This window comes from Sminthopsis crassicaudata, chromosome 4 (assembly GCF_048593235.1).
Source record: "Sminthopsis crassicaudata isolate SCR6 chromosome 4, ASM4859323v1, whole genome shotgun sequence".
NCBI classification, from domain to species: Eukaryota; Metazoa; Chordata; class Mammalia; order Dasyuromorphia; family Dasyuridae; genus Sminthopsis; species Sminthopsis crassicaudata.
In genome coordinates this window covers 161,995,988-162,012,762 of record NC_133620.1, presented here as the reverse complement: position 1 = coordinate 162,012,762, position 16,775 = coordinate 161,995,988, and the positions used below count along the sequence as shown (strand labels likewise).

General features: G+C 32.1%; 1 protein-coding gene across 1 annotated transcript in view; it reads right to left on the bottom strand.

Annotated features, from left to right (window-relative positions):
* The window catches only part of AHI1 (Abelson helper integration site 1), a 227,732-nt gene that overhangs the window by 20,426 nt on the left and 190,531 nt on the right, over positions 1-16,775 (bottom strand). The window contains 2 exon segments of the mRNA XM_074309767.1: positions 4,612-4,774; positions 12,473-12,541. Of these exon segments, the coding sequence (XP_074165868.1) occupies positions 4,612-4,774; positions 12,473-12,541 (232 nt within the window).

The window sequence follows — 16,775 nt, the reverse complement described above, 5'->3', positions numbered from 1 at the left end:
TTCAGATGAAACTAAGAAATAGAAGGGCTAAGTGGTTTGATCAATGTCACATAGATAACATGATAAAGCTGGAACTGGAACCCAAGTCTCCTGTGATTTTATTTAAAACTACAAGTTGTTTCTTATTTCTCCTTAACAATTTGTCACATACTATCTGTATACATCAGGATTTCTAAGTAGAAACAAAATATACTAAGTTGGAATTACACTGTATTAATTTGTATATAAAAAGAATCAATCCCTAAACACAATAATGATATAACTATATATTTATATGTATAGATATAACTAAAAAATTTATATGTATATATAAACATATATATATATATATATATATGTTTATGAGTGTGTGTGTGTGTGTGTGTGTGTGTGTAACTCTTCTACAAAACCTTTTCTAACTACTCTGGTCCACTTCCTCTCTCCCCATCTAAAGTATTATAGTATTCCAGCTTGTACTATAGTATTTGAATATAATTCTTGTTTCAATTCTTCAGAACATTTGTGACTCTATCCCTATAGATATTCCTTCTACTGATGCAGATTCCAACCCTCCAATCCCTTTTCACCTCCTGCACAATGAAGCAAGTTATCTTCAGTAGTGCTGGTGGCTGAAAAGATTCATCACCAATTTTCTAGTGAGGGTCTCTTAATTTTGCTAGCATGGTCTCCAAATGACAGACATACAATTTGTCATGGGCCTAGGCTGGAGGACCTTCCAGAAAACGTGCTTCATTTGGCAGAGACTTGAGGAACTCAGAGTCCTCAAGTACTTTAGTTCTTTCTTATATTGTTAACCAGAGTGAATGTAAGTAAGCTCCTTCTGAGCAGCCAAAGAGTTTGGAGGAAGACACACATGCACATGGACAGAGGACATGTCTACTGAACTTATCTGAATTGAGAGACCAGACAAGGGAATACCTGATCTAGAACTCTAGGTACTTTTAGAGGGTCAAGAAAAAAGTAACAGGGCATGGGTAAAAGAGTAGGCCTTGTCTATTCAGAAGATGGGCACTGAGAGGTATATATCTAAAAGCATGTTTGACACTAAGAGACCTATAAGCAGTGGCCAAAATGCACATATCTTTACAAAAACACTTATTTCTATAGAACATTGAGACCATTCTTCTATATAGGGATGGAACAAATGATCCATGGAGGCCACAACATTAGTTATTAACTGGAGGTTAAGGGAGAAAAGTTCATTTTCAGGATAATCAAGCATTATGTATTTGAGGACTTAGTTCAAGGGAAAATGAGATTCAGTGGCAATGGGATTTTAAGGTGGAAGCACCCAGAGTTCAGAAGCCTAGGCTTCAACTCTTGCTCTATCACTTCCTGTCTGATTTGGACAAGTCATTTTATCTTCAGAGGTCTGTTTCTTCAATTATCAAATGAACAATTTGGACTAAATGATCTCTAAAGTCCCTTTCAGTAAATATAGGATCCTATGATTCTAAGATTAAATAGGACTAAGCAGTGCATGATCATGTAAGACTCATTCATTGTTGAACTGGTCATAATGACCTAGGGCTACTTACTTCATTTCCAAGTCTAGAGACAGATTCAATCCTAGAATCCAATAAAATAGTAGTTACTGATTGGGGTTAAGTGGCCCTAGATACAATAAGGAAGCCAGGTAAGGTCATCAGAAACTAGGTCTGTCCCTTAATTGTCCAGCACCACAACAGAGCCTCACTAAGTGCTGGTATCACAAAAAGAATTCAATCATTCTCGAGATTAACTGTTAGTATAGACCTCAGATGTCATTCTTTTAAGGGATTCCACTGTCTAAGACAGTTATATTAGCACATTGCTATAATTATGCCTACTACAAGCAGGCATAATTGTAAACATAGTATGAGAATATATCTGTGAATGTAAATGTCTATATCATTTAACTATAGTTGAGGAAGAAGCTAGAATATTCATAAAGCAACAGATAAAATAATGAGATCAACAAATGAGAATTAAAAATCATCAGTAATTTATCTTGAAAGAATAGGAAGAAAAGTGTACATTCAAAGCATAAAAACTCCCTCTCTCTTAAATAATTACCGTCGTGTGGAGTTGAAGATTTATTTTCTTCTTCAATTTGTTTAGTGGAGAAATAGGGAAGAAGATTCTTGTGCTATCTCTGATGACTTATATTGTTCTAGGATTAAAAACACAGAAATGTGATATGCAGATATCTAAGCAGTGGCCTATGGAAATAATATGATCAGGGAAGGATTAGATAAAGCAGATTTTACTAATGTGGCTGACAGTCTTTTTTGTTAATGACTATTTTATCAGTTTTATGTGTATGTGTGTATGTGTGTGTGTATATACACATCCACACAAATAAAAAAAGATATAAATGTATATGACATATATGTAGGCATATGCACATATAATGTACTTTTATAATAGTATAATGTAATGTACTAGCCAAAAATAAAAGTACAAATTATAAAAGATTCATATTTACAAATGGTGACCTTTAACCAGATTTTTCTCTACCATAACTATAGCTCGATCCATAACTAGGGTTTTAGAAAAACTGAAAAACTAATGGGGAAAAATAAAATGTGTATTTGTATTGATACAGAGTGAATGTAAAAAAATACAAATTGGCAAAATACAAAGTAGTTATGTAGGAATCAAGAAAGGTATCCTATAAGCAGTGGTGGTTGAGTTGGATCTTGAAGGAAAAAAGATTCTTTGAGGTGAAAGTTGGGGAAAGAGGACATTCCACATACTGCTAGTGCAAAGGAGTAGAGAAAGGCAGTGGAGTATCACATATGAGGAGCAGAGGGGCTGGCTCTTCTGGGCCACATAGTAAAGGAGAAAGAATAATCTATTATGAAACTGGAAAAAATAGACTGGCCTGAGACGCTTGATTCAATAACATGGGATCTCTAGTCCTAAATATTGTTGTCTATAAGAAGTAGATATGGGGTAACAAAATAACAAACCACTTCAGTATCTTTGCCAAGAAAACCCCAAATGGGAGTCATGAAGAACTGGACATGATCGAAATGACCACACAACAACAATAAGAGTTGTGTTCCAGGCATTGAACTACCACTATTAACTCAGGACTAGTATCCTATTTATTGCATCACTCAGATGTCTTTAAAAACACTTGGAGAAATGGGTTGAAATCAAAAAGAGACAAATTTATGACTAGCTTTTGTAAAGCAATTTGAAAATTTCAAATATCATCTCTTATTATCATCATATAATCTTAGGAGATAGAGTGATATTTTAAAGCCCATTTTGCAGATAAAGAAACTGAGGTAAAGAAATGTTAAGTGATTTGACCATTTATGTCAGAAGCCAAATTTAAATTCAGGTTTTTCAGAGCCCAAATTGAACACTGATTATTGGGATACCTCGCTACCTATATTATGAGCTAAATAAACTTTTGACAAGCATAGGAGAACCTAACAGCAATTTAAAAAGCTACTTGTTTCTCATGGAAAAGATAATTCTGAGTCCTAAACCAGGTGATTTAAAAACAAACTTTGAATAAAACCCATCAGTATTGGGTTGGGAACTGTCTGAAAGACATTTTGATTTGGGATCTCTCTCTAAATTTTAGGGTTTAAAGAGTACATCCAAATCCTAAGATTATATATCATCCAATTACTAACAAAGAATGTTAGGGATAGAAGGGGCCTTAAAGAATTTCTAATCCAACTTGTTTATTCTACACATGTTTATTCTACTGAGGCTCAGAGTACTTCAAGTGACAGAATTTAGTGTTTTTTTTTTTTTTTTTTTTTTTTTTTTTTTTTTTTTTACTCTGTCATATTCTTTGGCGAATCAATGGTTGCTTTGATATTAGATTAATTTACTTCCCTTGTGAGAAGGGTTGTTTTTAAGTTCCTTTTTTCTTTTCAAGTCCAATTTACATTAATGTAGGTTTTATTTTCCACCTTTGGAAATCTGATAGTCAATCCACAGCTGTCAAAAAGTCAGATATAGAACTTCTGGATGATCTTACATTTTCCAAAATAAAGTCTTCCTCTCCATTTACTTGGGGAAATGAAACAATCTATTGTGGAGAAGAGAGTATTTTTGTTTTAACATGTAAAAGATTGAGATTGACACCTACAACTTTATAAAGTGGGAGTCACAGAGCTTGGATATCTTAGGTACCCGAGAACTTAGGAGACATTGTGGGAAGCTGAGAGTTGCCAAAATTGTGTGAAGCAGGCTGCTGGGGAAAGGGGGATGGGGAAGAAGATTGATAACTGGAGGGGGGGGGGCTGTGTGTGATTACATACAGTAAGGCTGATATTACCCAATCTCAGAACACAATAGATTTCTAATGTGTTAATAATCCTAATTTTTTCCTTTTTTAGAGGGGAAAGCATGAAATAAATGGACTCCTCAGTTTAATTATTTACACATCCAGATTATTTAGAAAAGGATGACCATTTCTCTGGACCTCATTTTCGTCATCTGTAAAATTAGAGTAATGGACTAGATCACTCTTGGTCCTTTCCAACACTACATCTCTGATCCTATGATCAGCTCAGTAAATTAAACAGTAGAAAATGATAAAAATCTTAGACCATCAGTTATACCCACATTAGTATATCAGGAAAAGAGCATAAAACTTACTTTCACCAGCCACATAATTAGCTGGAAAATAACCTTGTTGTCCATTTGTGAGGCTGCCAAACCACCAGTTATCATTATCTTTGTACAACACTTGGATAATGTCACTTCGATGGATGGTTAGCTCATCTGATCGATGCGCTGTATAGTCATAAAGAGCCACTACCTAAAAGAGAGATAAGACCACCACAGCTTTATCACAACTGTGCCACAGAGAAAAACCCCCAACATTCACTTCCTCTTGCAGAAAAGCAGCTGAAACCAAAGCTGCACTTTGGTAAGGCTGAGGCTGTCTCAAGGTTTGCTAATGGGATCAGGGGTGGTGGGAACGCAGCAGGAGAAGCAAGATAAAGGACTGTGGGATTGAGAAATGGTTAAGAGCATTCAATACACTAAGATTAGCTTCAAAACAGCAGATGTTAGTTGTTTCAAGCAATTTGCTTATGAAGGTGATGGAGAGGGGAAAAAAAAAAAAAGCTCATGCATTCACTTTCTTAGAAATATATCACCACCTTTAGATCCTGTTCTATCCTTGTGTGGAGCAGATGTGTTTGAATAAATTCTTTGACACTATGACAGTTTTGCTAAAAGGACCCCCCCCCCAATGGAAAACTTGATTGTAAAGCCTCATTTTAATTGCTTGGTTTACTGCTAATGCCTCTGTAGTAGAAAAAAAAATTCCGTATAAATATTCGCATGTTGAATGTCTATATAATAATGTACATAATAAAGTTTTTATTTGCTCTATGAAAACCTTCCATCAGGTAGACATTTAAGATGAAAAAGAAAAATACCTTTGATTAGGATTCCTTATTGTATTTATAGGAATTATGATTTTTGGTAACTATTTGGTTTATGCAAACCTACATTACTGAAACTCCCTACCCTATTGAGAGGCTATAAAGGATGATGGAATATCTCAATAAACATATAAAACATGTGATCTATTATAGTAAACAATATCTGCACTCTGTCTTCTGCTTTTCACAGGATTTGAAAATTATTAAATCTATACTTACTAAAGGAAACATAGATTTCAAATCCACGCTATTACAGGAACTAGGTCAACAATGGCACTCAAATTCATATCAATTTAAGAAGTACTTATCAAGAATTTATTGTTTCCCTAGAATTATGTTAGGTACTATGGTGGCTCCAAAAAAAATGAACACATATCCTGCTTTGAAGGAATTTACTCCAAGAAACTAAATAAGATCTTTCAGTTCTCATACATTTGACTAGGATGTCACAAAGACATTTGTATAAAAAGTGATGAACCTAACCCTTTCCCCCCTAAAATGTTCCTCATCTCTCATCTACTCTTAATACTGACCATTATTATTTCACTTCATGTTGGAAGTTTATGATTTGTTTAGCATTTGGGCACATTTAGAAATTGGGGAACATTTAGGGAAGCTTCTATTTTTCAATTCAATTCAAGAGGATCATAGATTTAGATTTGGAAGGAACTTCTGAGGTTATCTAGTTGAACCACCTTCTTTTATAGATGAAGATGCTGGTTTAGAGAGATTAGATTAGAGAGAGAGAGAGATTAAGTGACTTACATGATCAGACAACAAATAAGTATCAGAGACACTATTTGAATTCAAGACTTCTGAGTTCCTTAATCACTCTGCCAAGTTACTTTTATGCTAGCTCTGAAGATATAAGATATCTATAAAATATACAATTAGAATTGCAGTGTTGTTGCTTAGTCATTCCAGTTGTGTCTGACTCTTTGTGATCTGGATTTTTGGCAAAGATGCTACAATGGTTTGCCGCCGTTTCCTTCTCCAATCCATTTTACAGATGAAGACATTGGGGCAGACTTGCCTAGGGTCATAGGGCTAGGATGTATTTGAGGCCAGATTTAAACTCAGGAAAATGACGCTTCCTGTTTCCCAGCCCAGTGCTCTATCCATTAAAATATCTAGCTGCCTATGTAACTGTATATAGTCAAATATACAATTATAGAAAAATATTTAATACAGCTTTATAAGATAATTATCAGAATCATACAAAAATAATTTTTTCTGAACTATACTATGTTCTAATAGACTGGGGAGGCTCAATTCCCTAATTTCCTATGGACTTCTTAGATTTATTAACACTCAGGCTTCCAGAAAAGTTTTGGTAACAGCTAGTATAGTGTAGAGTGAAGAGGTCTGGTCTTGGAATCAAGGAGACTTGGGTTTGAATATTAACTCTAATGTTTGCTAGTTAAAATGGGCAAAGAATATAATGTCTCTGAATTTGTTTCCTTAGTTATAAAATGGGCATATTAATGGCTACCATGCTTTCCTCACAGAACAGCATGTTGTGAGGATCAAGTGAAATTATAAGAAGTATTTTATAAAGCTATTATTAAACATCAGCTATTATTTCCGAGCTCTTGATTCTCTTCTCCCCTGTTATTGCCTCTGAAGCAAGTTTAAAAATTAGGAACCCAATCGAAATTGACAAAGATCCTTATTCCTTGTCTTTTCTTTCCAAGTATTCCCCAGAAATACATATAGTGTGACTGCTAAGTATCTTACTTTCACATGCCTTAAGGCAGGAAATGCTTGGAAAAATAACAATGCCTACAGCAATACTTGTTAGAATAATTACATTAATTTAGTACTTTAAGGCTTTTCTATTAACAATCCTATAGAATAAATATAAATATTCTAACTAATGAGAACATGGAAGCTCAATGATTTGTTCATGATCATACAAAGAGGAAGGAAGGATGTAATGTCGGGATCAAATCTGGGTCTCCGGCTTCAGGCTTAGCATTTCTTCAATACTGTTCTATAAACACAGCAAAGCTCAGTTAACTTTAACTTTTAGGGAATATTCTGGATATCTAGGATTTATGGGTAGTTTGGTTTTATCAGTTTTTGGTTAGAATTCTTCTAAAAAACTCGTATATTTCACTAGAATGTGTTTTCTTGAGGATTCAGTAATTATTATAAAAACACCAATTATTTAATTATGTTGATAATTATTTCAGGAATTGGGAGGCAAAGTTTACCCTCACCCTAAATGGTCTCAGATTGATATTCTTTTTTGGATCTTGCAATTGTTTTTTACATTTAATTTTTTTCCTTCAATGTCAGTTCTCAATACTGATAATACAGCAAGATATGTTTGAAACTTCAAAAAATAGATGATTGATCAAACAGAGAATGTTGATTAATAGATATCCATCTGGAGAGAGACAATTTGCAGAATGTTGTAGGGCCCTATTCAATATTTTTATTAATAACTTAGATGATTAAGTAATAAATAACAAGCTTGTTTACAGCTAGTATGTTGTATGACCTAGTTCATTTCTTTTGTGATCTCTACTATCCTTGTTGGATTTTGAATTCTTTTAATCAAGTGAAACATGTAACTTTCAATTCTCCTCTATTATTTATAATATGATTATAATAACTATTATATTTATACTATATTTATTCATTACATATTTAATAATATAAATATTATAATTAAGTTATTTATTTGAAGTTTATAGTAGTATATCACTTAAGATGCTGGTTTAGACCTATTTTTAACCAAATTATTTTCTAGTTTTCACAGCAGTTATTGTTGAATAAGAAATCCTTCTAGTAGTTTGTATAATTGGGTTTACTAGGCAGTATTCATTTTATTTCTAGATCTTGCTTTGTACAGTCTCTTCTATAAATCTTTTTTTTTTTTCCTTTTTAAAACCAGGACCAAATACTTGATCTTATGTTCCTTCAAATAAATTTTATTCATTTTTCTAGCTCCACAAAGTAATCCTTTGGTAGTGTGATTGGTGTAAGAGGAAGGTAATAATCATTTATTTACTATAAATCATGCAATATATTTGAGTGCTTTACAAATATTTCATCTGATCCTCACAACAACCCTATGATATAGGTGCTGTTATTAATTCTGTTTTGTAATTGAGGAAACTGAGGAAGAGATTAAATAGCTAACATGTGTTTAAGGTTGGATTTGAATTCTAGTCTTCTTGGCTTCAGACCCTAATGTACCACTTGGTTTCCTCTTACTCAAATAAGCACTACATCTACAAATTCATTTAGGTGAACTAAACTATAGAAAAGCACAACACTCTTCCCCCCAATATCTCTCTCTCTCTCTCTCTCTGTATTCTTTCAATCCTGCAAAGTTGTATACTTTCTGAAAGTTTTTTAGTTGGATAATTCTTAGATATTTCAAGAATTTTGAATATAATTTTTATTTCTACAACCTTCATCATGAATATTCCTAAATATTCCCCTAAATATTTCTGAACTGCAAAAATGATGAAACCCAATTTTCTATACTGTAAATTAACTAAACATATTATCTCAGGATTATGTCTTTTGCTTTAAATTGCTGATGCTCTTTGGTTTTCTAAGTAAATTATAATATCTTCAAAAAGTTGCTATGATTCATTTTTTTCAGTTGTGACTGTGACCCTATTTGGGTTTCTTTTGGCAAAATTACTGGAGTTTTTTTTGCCATTTCTTTCCCTAGCTCTTTTTAGAGATGAGGAACTGAGGCAAATAAGGTTAAGTAACTTCCCTAGGGTCAAACAGCAGCTGGTAAATGGCTAAGGTCAGATTTGAACTCAGAAAGATGAGTCTAGTTGTTCTTATATCTGTAGCTAGGGCTATTTTTGTTTCCTCTTTACTTATGTTTATCTGATACTATGTCAATAATAGATTGATATCCTTGCTTTTCCTCTGAATTCAGCAGTAAAGTTTCCAGAATTACTTCATTGCAAATAATGCTTATTCAGTTTCATATATACTGTATGCTTTTCAAACAAACATTTAAAGAGGGACTATTATGTGCAAGATGCTGTTTTAGGTAAGGGAATACAAAACATGTACAAATACAATATATATATATATATATATATGGGGTGCATACCATATCTCAGTCCCGATTTTCCAACATAATTTGTCCTATTGTTTTACATTTTGTCTTTATGTTTGTTCCTTAGTGTACTTAGAAAATTGCTTAATTGTTCCATTCCTTCTACGAAGCCTTTTAAAAACCAGATGGACAAAGTTTTTCTTTATTTTTTTCTTTATTATTTAAGATAATCTCTAGAAATGGGGTATCCTCCCCATTCCCAACAGTTTTATTTATTTACTCTCATTCTTGTATTTCTGCTGTTTTGGTTTTTTTCAAGTAAAATATTCTGCTCATTTTCTTCTTTAATGGCTCAAATGCTTCATTTTTATTCAATGCCCATTATTTCCCTAGGGATGATTTTGTTTAAGTTACAAGGTATGTTATTTGAGGTTATATATTGAGTGTTTTTGTTTTTCCAAATATAACATTCCATTTCCTTCTGTGACTCCAAGTGGATTGCATAAGAGTTTTGTGTTACTTGAATGTCCTTTTGTTTAAGGGTCTTCTAGCTACTTGCATAATTCGTTGCTTTTTATTGGAATTGTTAAATTCTTCTGTCTTGAAGTTTGAGGTGTAGGTCTTTTTTCTGAAGCTAATATATATATTGTGATCCAAATGTTTCTATGAATCCTTTCAAATTTTTTTTATCTCTGTTGAGATAAAATATTCTTTTGGCATTATTGCCTTTTATCTCTCTTCTTCAATCAATTGAAATTGTTAATTGAAAAATTAAAAGAATTTTTGACTATGTAAATTCATGATAGAAGCTAGGTGGCACAGTGGATAGACACCAGCCCTGAAGTCAGGAGGACGTGAGTTCAAAGTTGGCTTCACACTATTAACACTTCCTAGGTGTGTGACCCTAAGCAAGTCCCTTAACCCCAATTGCTTCAGAAAAAAAAAAAAAAAAAAAAAAAAGTAAGTACTTCCTGAATCTATCATACTTTCTTATATAATAGTGTTTAATTGAATTGACTTAAATCATCATTTAATAAATATGTAATACTATTTCTGGTCTTGGAAATGAATTGCTTCTGTCTATTTAATCACATAAATATTTACTTTTTAGGATACTTATCTTTTTTTTTTTCTTACCTGTTTTTCTATTACTTTCAAAAGCAAAGTATCATCAAGACGACACATGAATTATTTGCTTAGAGAATTCTATAATGAATTTATGTGGTCAAAATTATTTTAATTTTTCAATGTACAATTTCAATTTTATAGAAATTAAATATGGATTAAAAAGTCAATTGAGATCACAAGTTTTAATTTTCAGTCTAAATAATGATAATACTTGGCATTTACTTAATGCTTTGATGTTTGAAGAGGACTTTATATATATTTTCTCTTTTGAGTATCTCAATAAAATTGTGAGATGGGCACTACAGATATTACTATGCCCAACTTACAGATGAGGAAACTGAAGCGTTTAGTTTTTAACCACTTTTAGAGGTTAAGTGAGAGACAGGATTCAAAAAAATGTTTTCCTGATTTTTATGGCAAAACCTATATAAAAGCTGAATCATTTGGGTTAAAATTGTTGTCTTTATGTATTATAGGCAGAGAAAGAAAAATTTCCGATTCATATGCCAAAAGGCATAATCTTTATCCCTTTTAGTAAGCTGGCAAACTTCCTTTTGAATTGAAGAGATGATTTCATTATAAACTCTGTTCTACAGTCTGTGGTGAACAAACTTAATGGTAAACAAAATTAAAAGGGAATTCATTTGAACATTTTATAAAAAATTCAATCATAATTCTAGAAATATTATTTTACTGTATAGATATATCAGATCTTTATTACAACCAATCACCACATTTTGAATAATTATAACTTCAGGTACTACAAATCTGACTACATGCAAACATTTCATAAGATCCATTATTCATGTTAATTGGGACCTGGCTTGTATTGAGATGACCCAGTTAATATGTGTGTGTGTTTGTGTGTGTGTGTGTGTGTGTGTGTGTGTGTACATACACAACAATTAGATGAATTAATTTAATAATAAATTTTGACCTGAGTTGGGGAAAGAGAAGAAAAAATACCTATAAAAATGAAAATTTTATTACATCACAAAGTTATCTTTTTTCATGATTCATGGTTTAGTTATAGTGAAGTTGGTTATATTTCTATCTGACAAACAAAAAAAATGTAAAGGCTTGTTTCTAGTAATAGGTAGCAAAAATATATTACATGCTATGTCTATGGATTTTTTTTTCTGGATCTGTGATCTCATTTTTGTTAAGTCTGAAGATTCCTACCTTAAAGATCAGTAATTCCTCTGTCGCTTAATATACTAAAGTCTTATAGAGCTGCCTGGGACAGAGCTTATACTTAGGCCTTCCTGACTATAATACCTTCTACTAACCATTCTGGGTCACATCTCTCTCTTCCATGAATGTTGATCATAAAATTTGCAAATTATTATATTGCTGACCAGATCTATCATTTCATCAGTTCAAGGAGTCCTTTCTTCCATTATAAATCTTCTTTGTAACTTCAGGTTTTTTTTTTTAGAGCAGTAGCTTCCAGCTTTTTTGATCCCCAAGTCCCAAATGTTCTCAGCTCAATAAATTCTAGAGGTCTCCATACAGACGCACATAACAAATAAAACACTAATTTTTTATAAAGAAAAGTTACCTCCTTCCTGGAAAGAGACAATCTTGAATTGAGAACGTCTGTTATAGAGGAGTTAAGTGACTTAAAAGATCACAAATTTAGGATGTGGCAGAAGTAGGACTTGAAACCAGGTCTTTCAATCTTCAAGCACAATTCTCTATTACTATGCTACACTGTCTCTCATAATAACTTCCCTTAAAAAAACAATCACCAGAACCAAAAAAAAAATTAAAACCTACCAACCAACCAACCAACCACCAACCACTACGACCACCCTATCCCACTCTCCATTACCTAAAAAATAAGGTCAAATGACAGCAAATAATTTGGAAAGATGAATATTTGTTCAATACTTACTGTCTCTGGATCTAGCAATGAACTATCTGTTCTTATTCTTTTAGGTAATGATATTAGAGAATCATCATTCTAGAAGGAAAAAAAATCATTTAATTAATTTATTACTTAGCAAAATATGTAAATCTAAGTAATATAGTTTTTGTGACATAAAACTAATAAAGATGGTAACATATAGCAGAAAGACTATTTAACCAGGAATCACGAGATCTAGGACATAGTCCTGTCTACGACAGTGGCTGTATGACATTAAGTACATTAATTAATCTCTTAAGATTTCAGTTTCCTCACCCATAAAATGAGGGGATTGAACTAAAGAGATTAACCACATGTCCTCTTTAAGAATATTTTTATATTAAAAGTCTATGTATTCATCTATAAACAACTATAATGTTTAGCTAAGCAAATTCTAAGTAGCAAGTATTGGATAAGGAAGAATCTACCTCATTGGTGATTTATTTTGAACTTGATTTGAAGTCTGGATTTTGACTATAAGGGTGCTTTTATATTTAAAGGCTCATTTTCCATCTTATGATTAGCACTGATTCAATCCAATTCCTGCACCTCTCATTCATCTACTTTACTGAAGGGAATCATCATTATTTTAATGAAACTAGATCTCAAAAAAGCCAAAATATACATTCTTCACAGATATTTCTAAAGCATTTGCAACAAATCAAACTACAAATTTATGAGACTATTTGGCAGGGTTTTATAGAGTAGGTTAGAGCAGATTTAGAAGAGGGAAAAATAAGAGCACGTACTTTTATTCAGGGATATCTTCCTTTAAAAGAACAGAATTCAATTAAAATTCAATTAAACCAAACCTTCTGTCTTTTCATGGCCTAGTATGTGGAACTATTTTTACAATAATCCTTTGTGAATGATGTATCTTGAGAAGATAATATATTTTAAGTATAATGAAGAGATCTGTTCTTTACCCCTCCTCATATTAGCTTTATTTGATTGATAGGCTTATATCCAGCAACTCACTATACTAAGACTTGAGAAATCAAATATATATGTGTGTATATCTATATCTATATCTATATCTATATCTATATCTATATATACATACATATATATGTACATAGATAAAACTTTTAATTTTCAAAACATGCATAGATAATTTTTTAACATTGACTCTCGAAAAACCTTGCAAATTTTCCAAATTTCCCCCCTTCTCCCCACCCCTCCCCTATATGTCAAATAATATAATATACATTAAACATGTTAAAAATATATGTTAAATCCAATATATATACATATATTGCTATGCAATATATGTATATTGCTTGCTACACAAGAAAAATCATATCAAAAAAAGGAAAAAAATGAGAAAGAAAAGAAAATGCAAGCAAACAACAACAAAAAAGAGTGAAAATGCTAGGTCAATTCCTACAGTTCTCTCTCTGGGTGTAGATGGCTTTCTCCATCACAAGACCAATGGAACTGGCCTCAATCATCTTATTGTCGAAAAGAGCTATATTCATTAGAATTGATCTTCATATAATCTTCTTGTTGCCATGTACAATGATCTCCTGCTTCTGCTCATTTCACTTAGCATTAATTCATATAAGTCTCTCCAGGCCTTTTTGAAATCATCCTGCTGATCATTTCTTATAGAACAATAATATTCCATAACATTCATATACCATAATTTATTCAGCCATTCTCCAACTGATGGGCATCCATTCAGTTTCCATTTTTTTGCCACTACAAAAAAGGGCTGCTACAAATATTTTTGCATATGTGGGTCCCTTTCCTTTCTTTATTATCTCTTTGGGATATAAGCCCAGTAGAAACACTGTTGGGTCAAAATGTATGCTCATCAAATATAATTTTTAAAAAATTATTATTGTTCTCTCTATGTTACTACTTACACTACAATGAGAAGTTATACAGTATTTTCAAGATGTTCCTAAATCTGTCTTAGATCCAGTTGACAGTTTGTTTTCCAATAAGGCAGGTTGAGTGAAAGCCTGAATATGTTCATTGTTTCTGATCTAGTATAACTCTCTACATATTTAATTCTAGAAGAGTCAGAAAATATGATCTCCCAAGTAACAAGTAACACTGCACCAGACAGGCATTTTTAAGAATTGACTTATTCTTAAAATAGCAACTCGATCACTGGAAATACTTTAGGAAATCTTGGTGGAATTGATTCCAACCAAATCAATTATTAAGATTGATATGTACAGAAGTTAGAAAATTTGATTGCATATTTTTTCAATGAAAATAAATTTTTACTTTTGAAGCTATCATATATACATACACGTTACACAAAATACATATTACTATGTCATCATAAATGGAGAAGGATAAGTGATATTCCCATCTTCAAGAAAAAGAAGAAAAAGTCTACAAACTATAGTTCACTAAGCTTAATTTTGATTCCTGAGATGATTTTAGGATATATCATTAAATATATCATTAATTAAATTAAATAAATTAATTAAATAAATTAAATTAAATAAATAAATAAATTAAAAAATTAATTAAATAAATTAAATTAAATAAATTAAATATATCATTAAAAAAGGAAGGAAGTGGTTACAAAGGTCCATCATGATAGATTCAAATAACACATTATGCCAGAAAAGCTTTTCATTTTCTTTTTCAGTTAAGATTACTAAGTTAGTAGATGAAGTGAATGCTGTGTGGATACAGTTGCCTAGGTTTTAGCAAAGCTTTTGATAAGGTGTCTCATACTATTTTTGTAGAGAAGATGGAGAGATATAGACTAGTAATACAATTGGAGAGATTCAGACAATTTGGATAGCTAAATGTAAAGCTAGTTATTAATACTTCAATATAAACAGGGGTCTACACTTGGTCCTATACTTAAAGTTAGCAATATGTTGTGGATCCAAAAATATTAAAGTGATTGGGGGCAAGAGAAGAGCAATAATAGGGGATTACATTCCAAGTATATAAAGATGATGATTCCACTGTACTTTGTTCTTGTTAAGATCTTGCCTGGAGTTCTGGGTGCCATAGTTTAGAAAGAATATTGACAAGTTGGAATATGTCTAAAGTAGGGCAGTTTTTTTCCTGATTATTAAACATAGATTTTTTTCTTCCTCTTTTCTCAGTTCATTTGCAGGCCATTCTCCTCCCCCAACCAAAAAATAAAGAAACAAAACCTTGTAACAAATATACACACAAAAATACTGATACTTTTCCAAAAGCCATATTCTGCATATTTAGGGCATCACCTCTGTTAGAAGGTAGGTAGAATTCTTTATCATTGGTCCTATGGAATCAAGTTTGATTATATACTTGATAAAGAGTTCCTAAGTCTTACAAAATTGTTCATTTTTTTCAATTGTATCTCAACATAAATTATTCTCTGGGTTTTGCTCATTTTACTCTATACAAGACTTCCTTAAGTTTCTTTGAAACTACCTCTTTTATTGTTGAGTAAGAAAGCTTTTGAAAACGATATTCAATAGTGGATGACATCTTTCTCATCTTTCCATCTCACAATTGCCTAAAAAATATAGAGAATGAAAATAACTAGTAATATTAATAATTTTAAAAAACCCTTTGACTCAATAAACAGAATGGTAAATTATAGCAAATTTAAAAATAAGGGGTCTCCCCATACATCAATATCATTTAATATTCCATTATAACAACAGAAGAAAATCAATAAACAGAATGGTGCATCATAGAATCTTTTAAAATAAGGGGTCTCCCATTCACACATCAATATCATTCGGTATTCCAATATAACAACAGAAGAACATCTATTTAATAACCCCTAGATTATAAATGTCAAATGAGGCCTAAACTAATGAAAGTGTCATTTTTTGGGGGGAGGAAATCCAACACAGAGCTCAAATTAGCAAGATCAATTACCTGCTGATAATAAGAACCTCCAAGTATTTCTGTTTTGATTGCAACATTCTAAAGACAGTGCAGAAACTTTTTGAATAAATCTTAATCACTCAAAGGAGTTTGGCCTGTTCATCCATTTAGGAAAGACCAAACAAATGAAGAATGTATATTGCCTAGATTTCAATTTTTATTTAAATGGATGCATTCTAGAACTTGTTCAATATTTTGTGTGTTTGGTTTAGGCAATATAGGGGGACCCTGAGTTGGGTTGAAGTTGAAAACAAAGAGGAGAGCAGGTTGGATTGCTTTGGGGAAATTTCAAAGCATTTACACGACTTACATAAGAGCAAATTTAATATTTTTCAATATGTATGTGAGGATCAACTGATGGAGGAGGCTCTTTTCAGATCAATTCCAATATACTTGTGACAGAGCATATGGGGACTGAATGTGGATCACA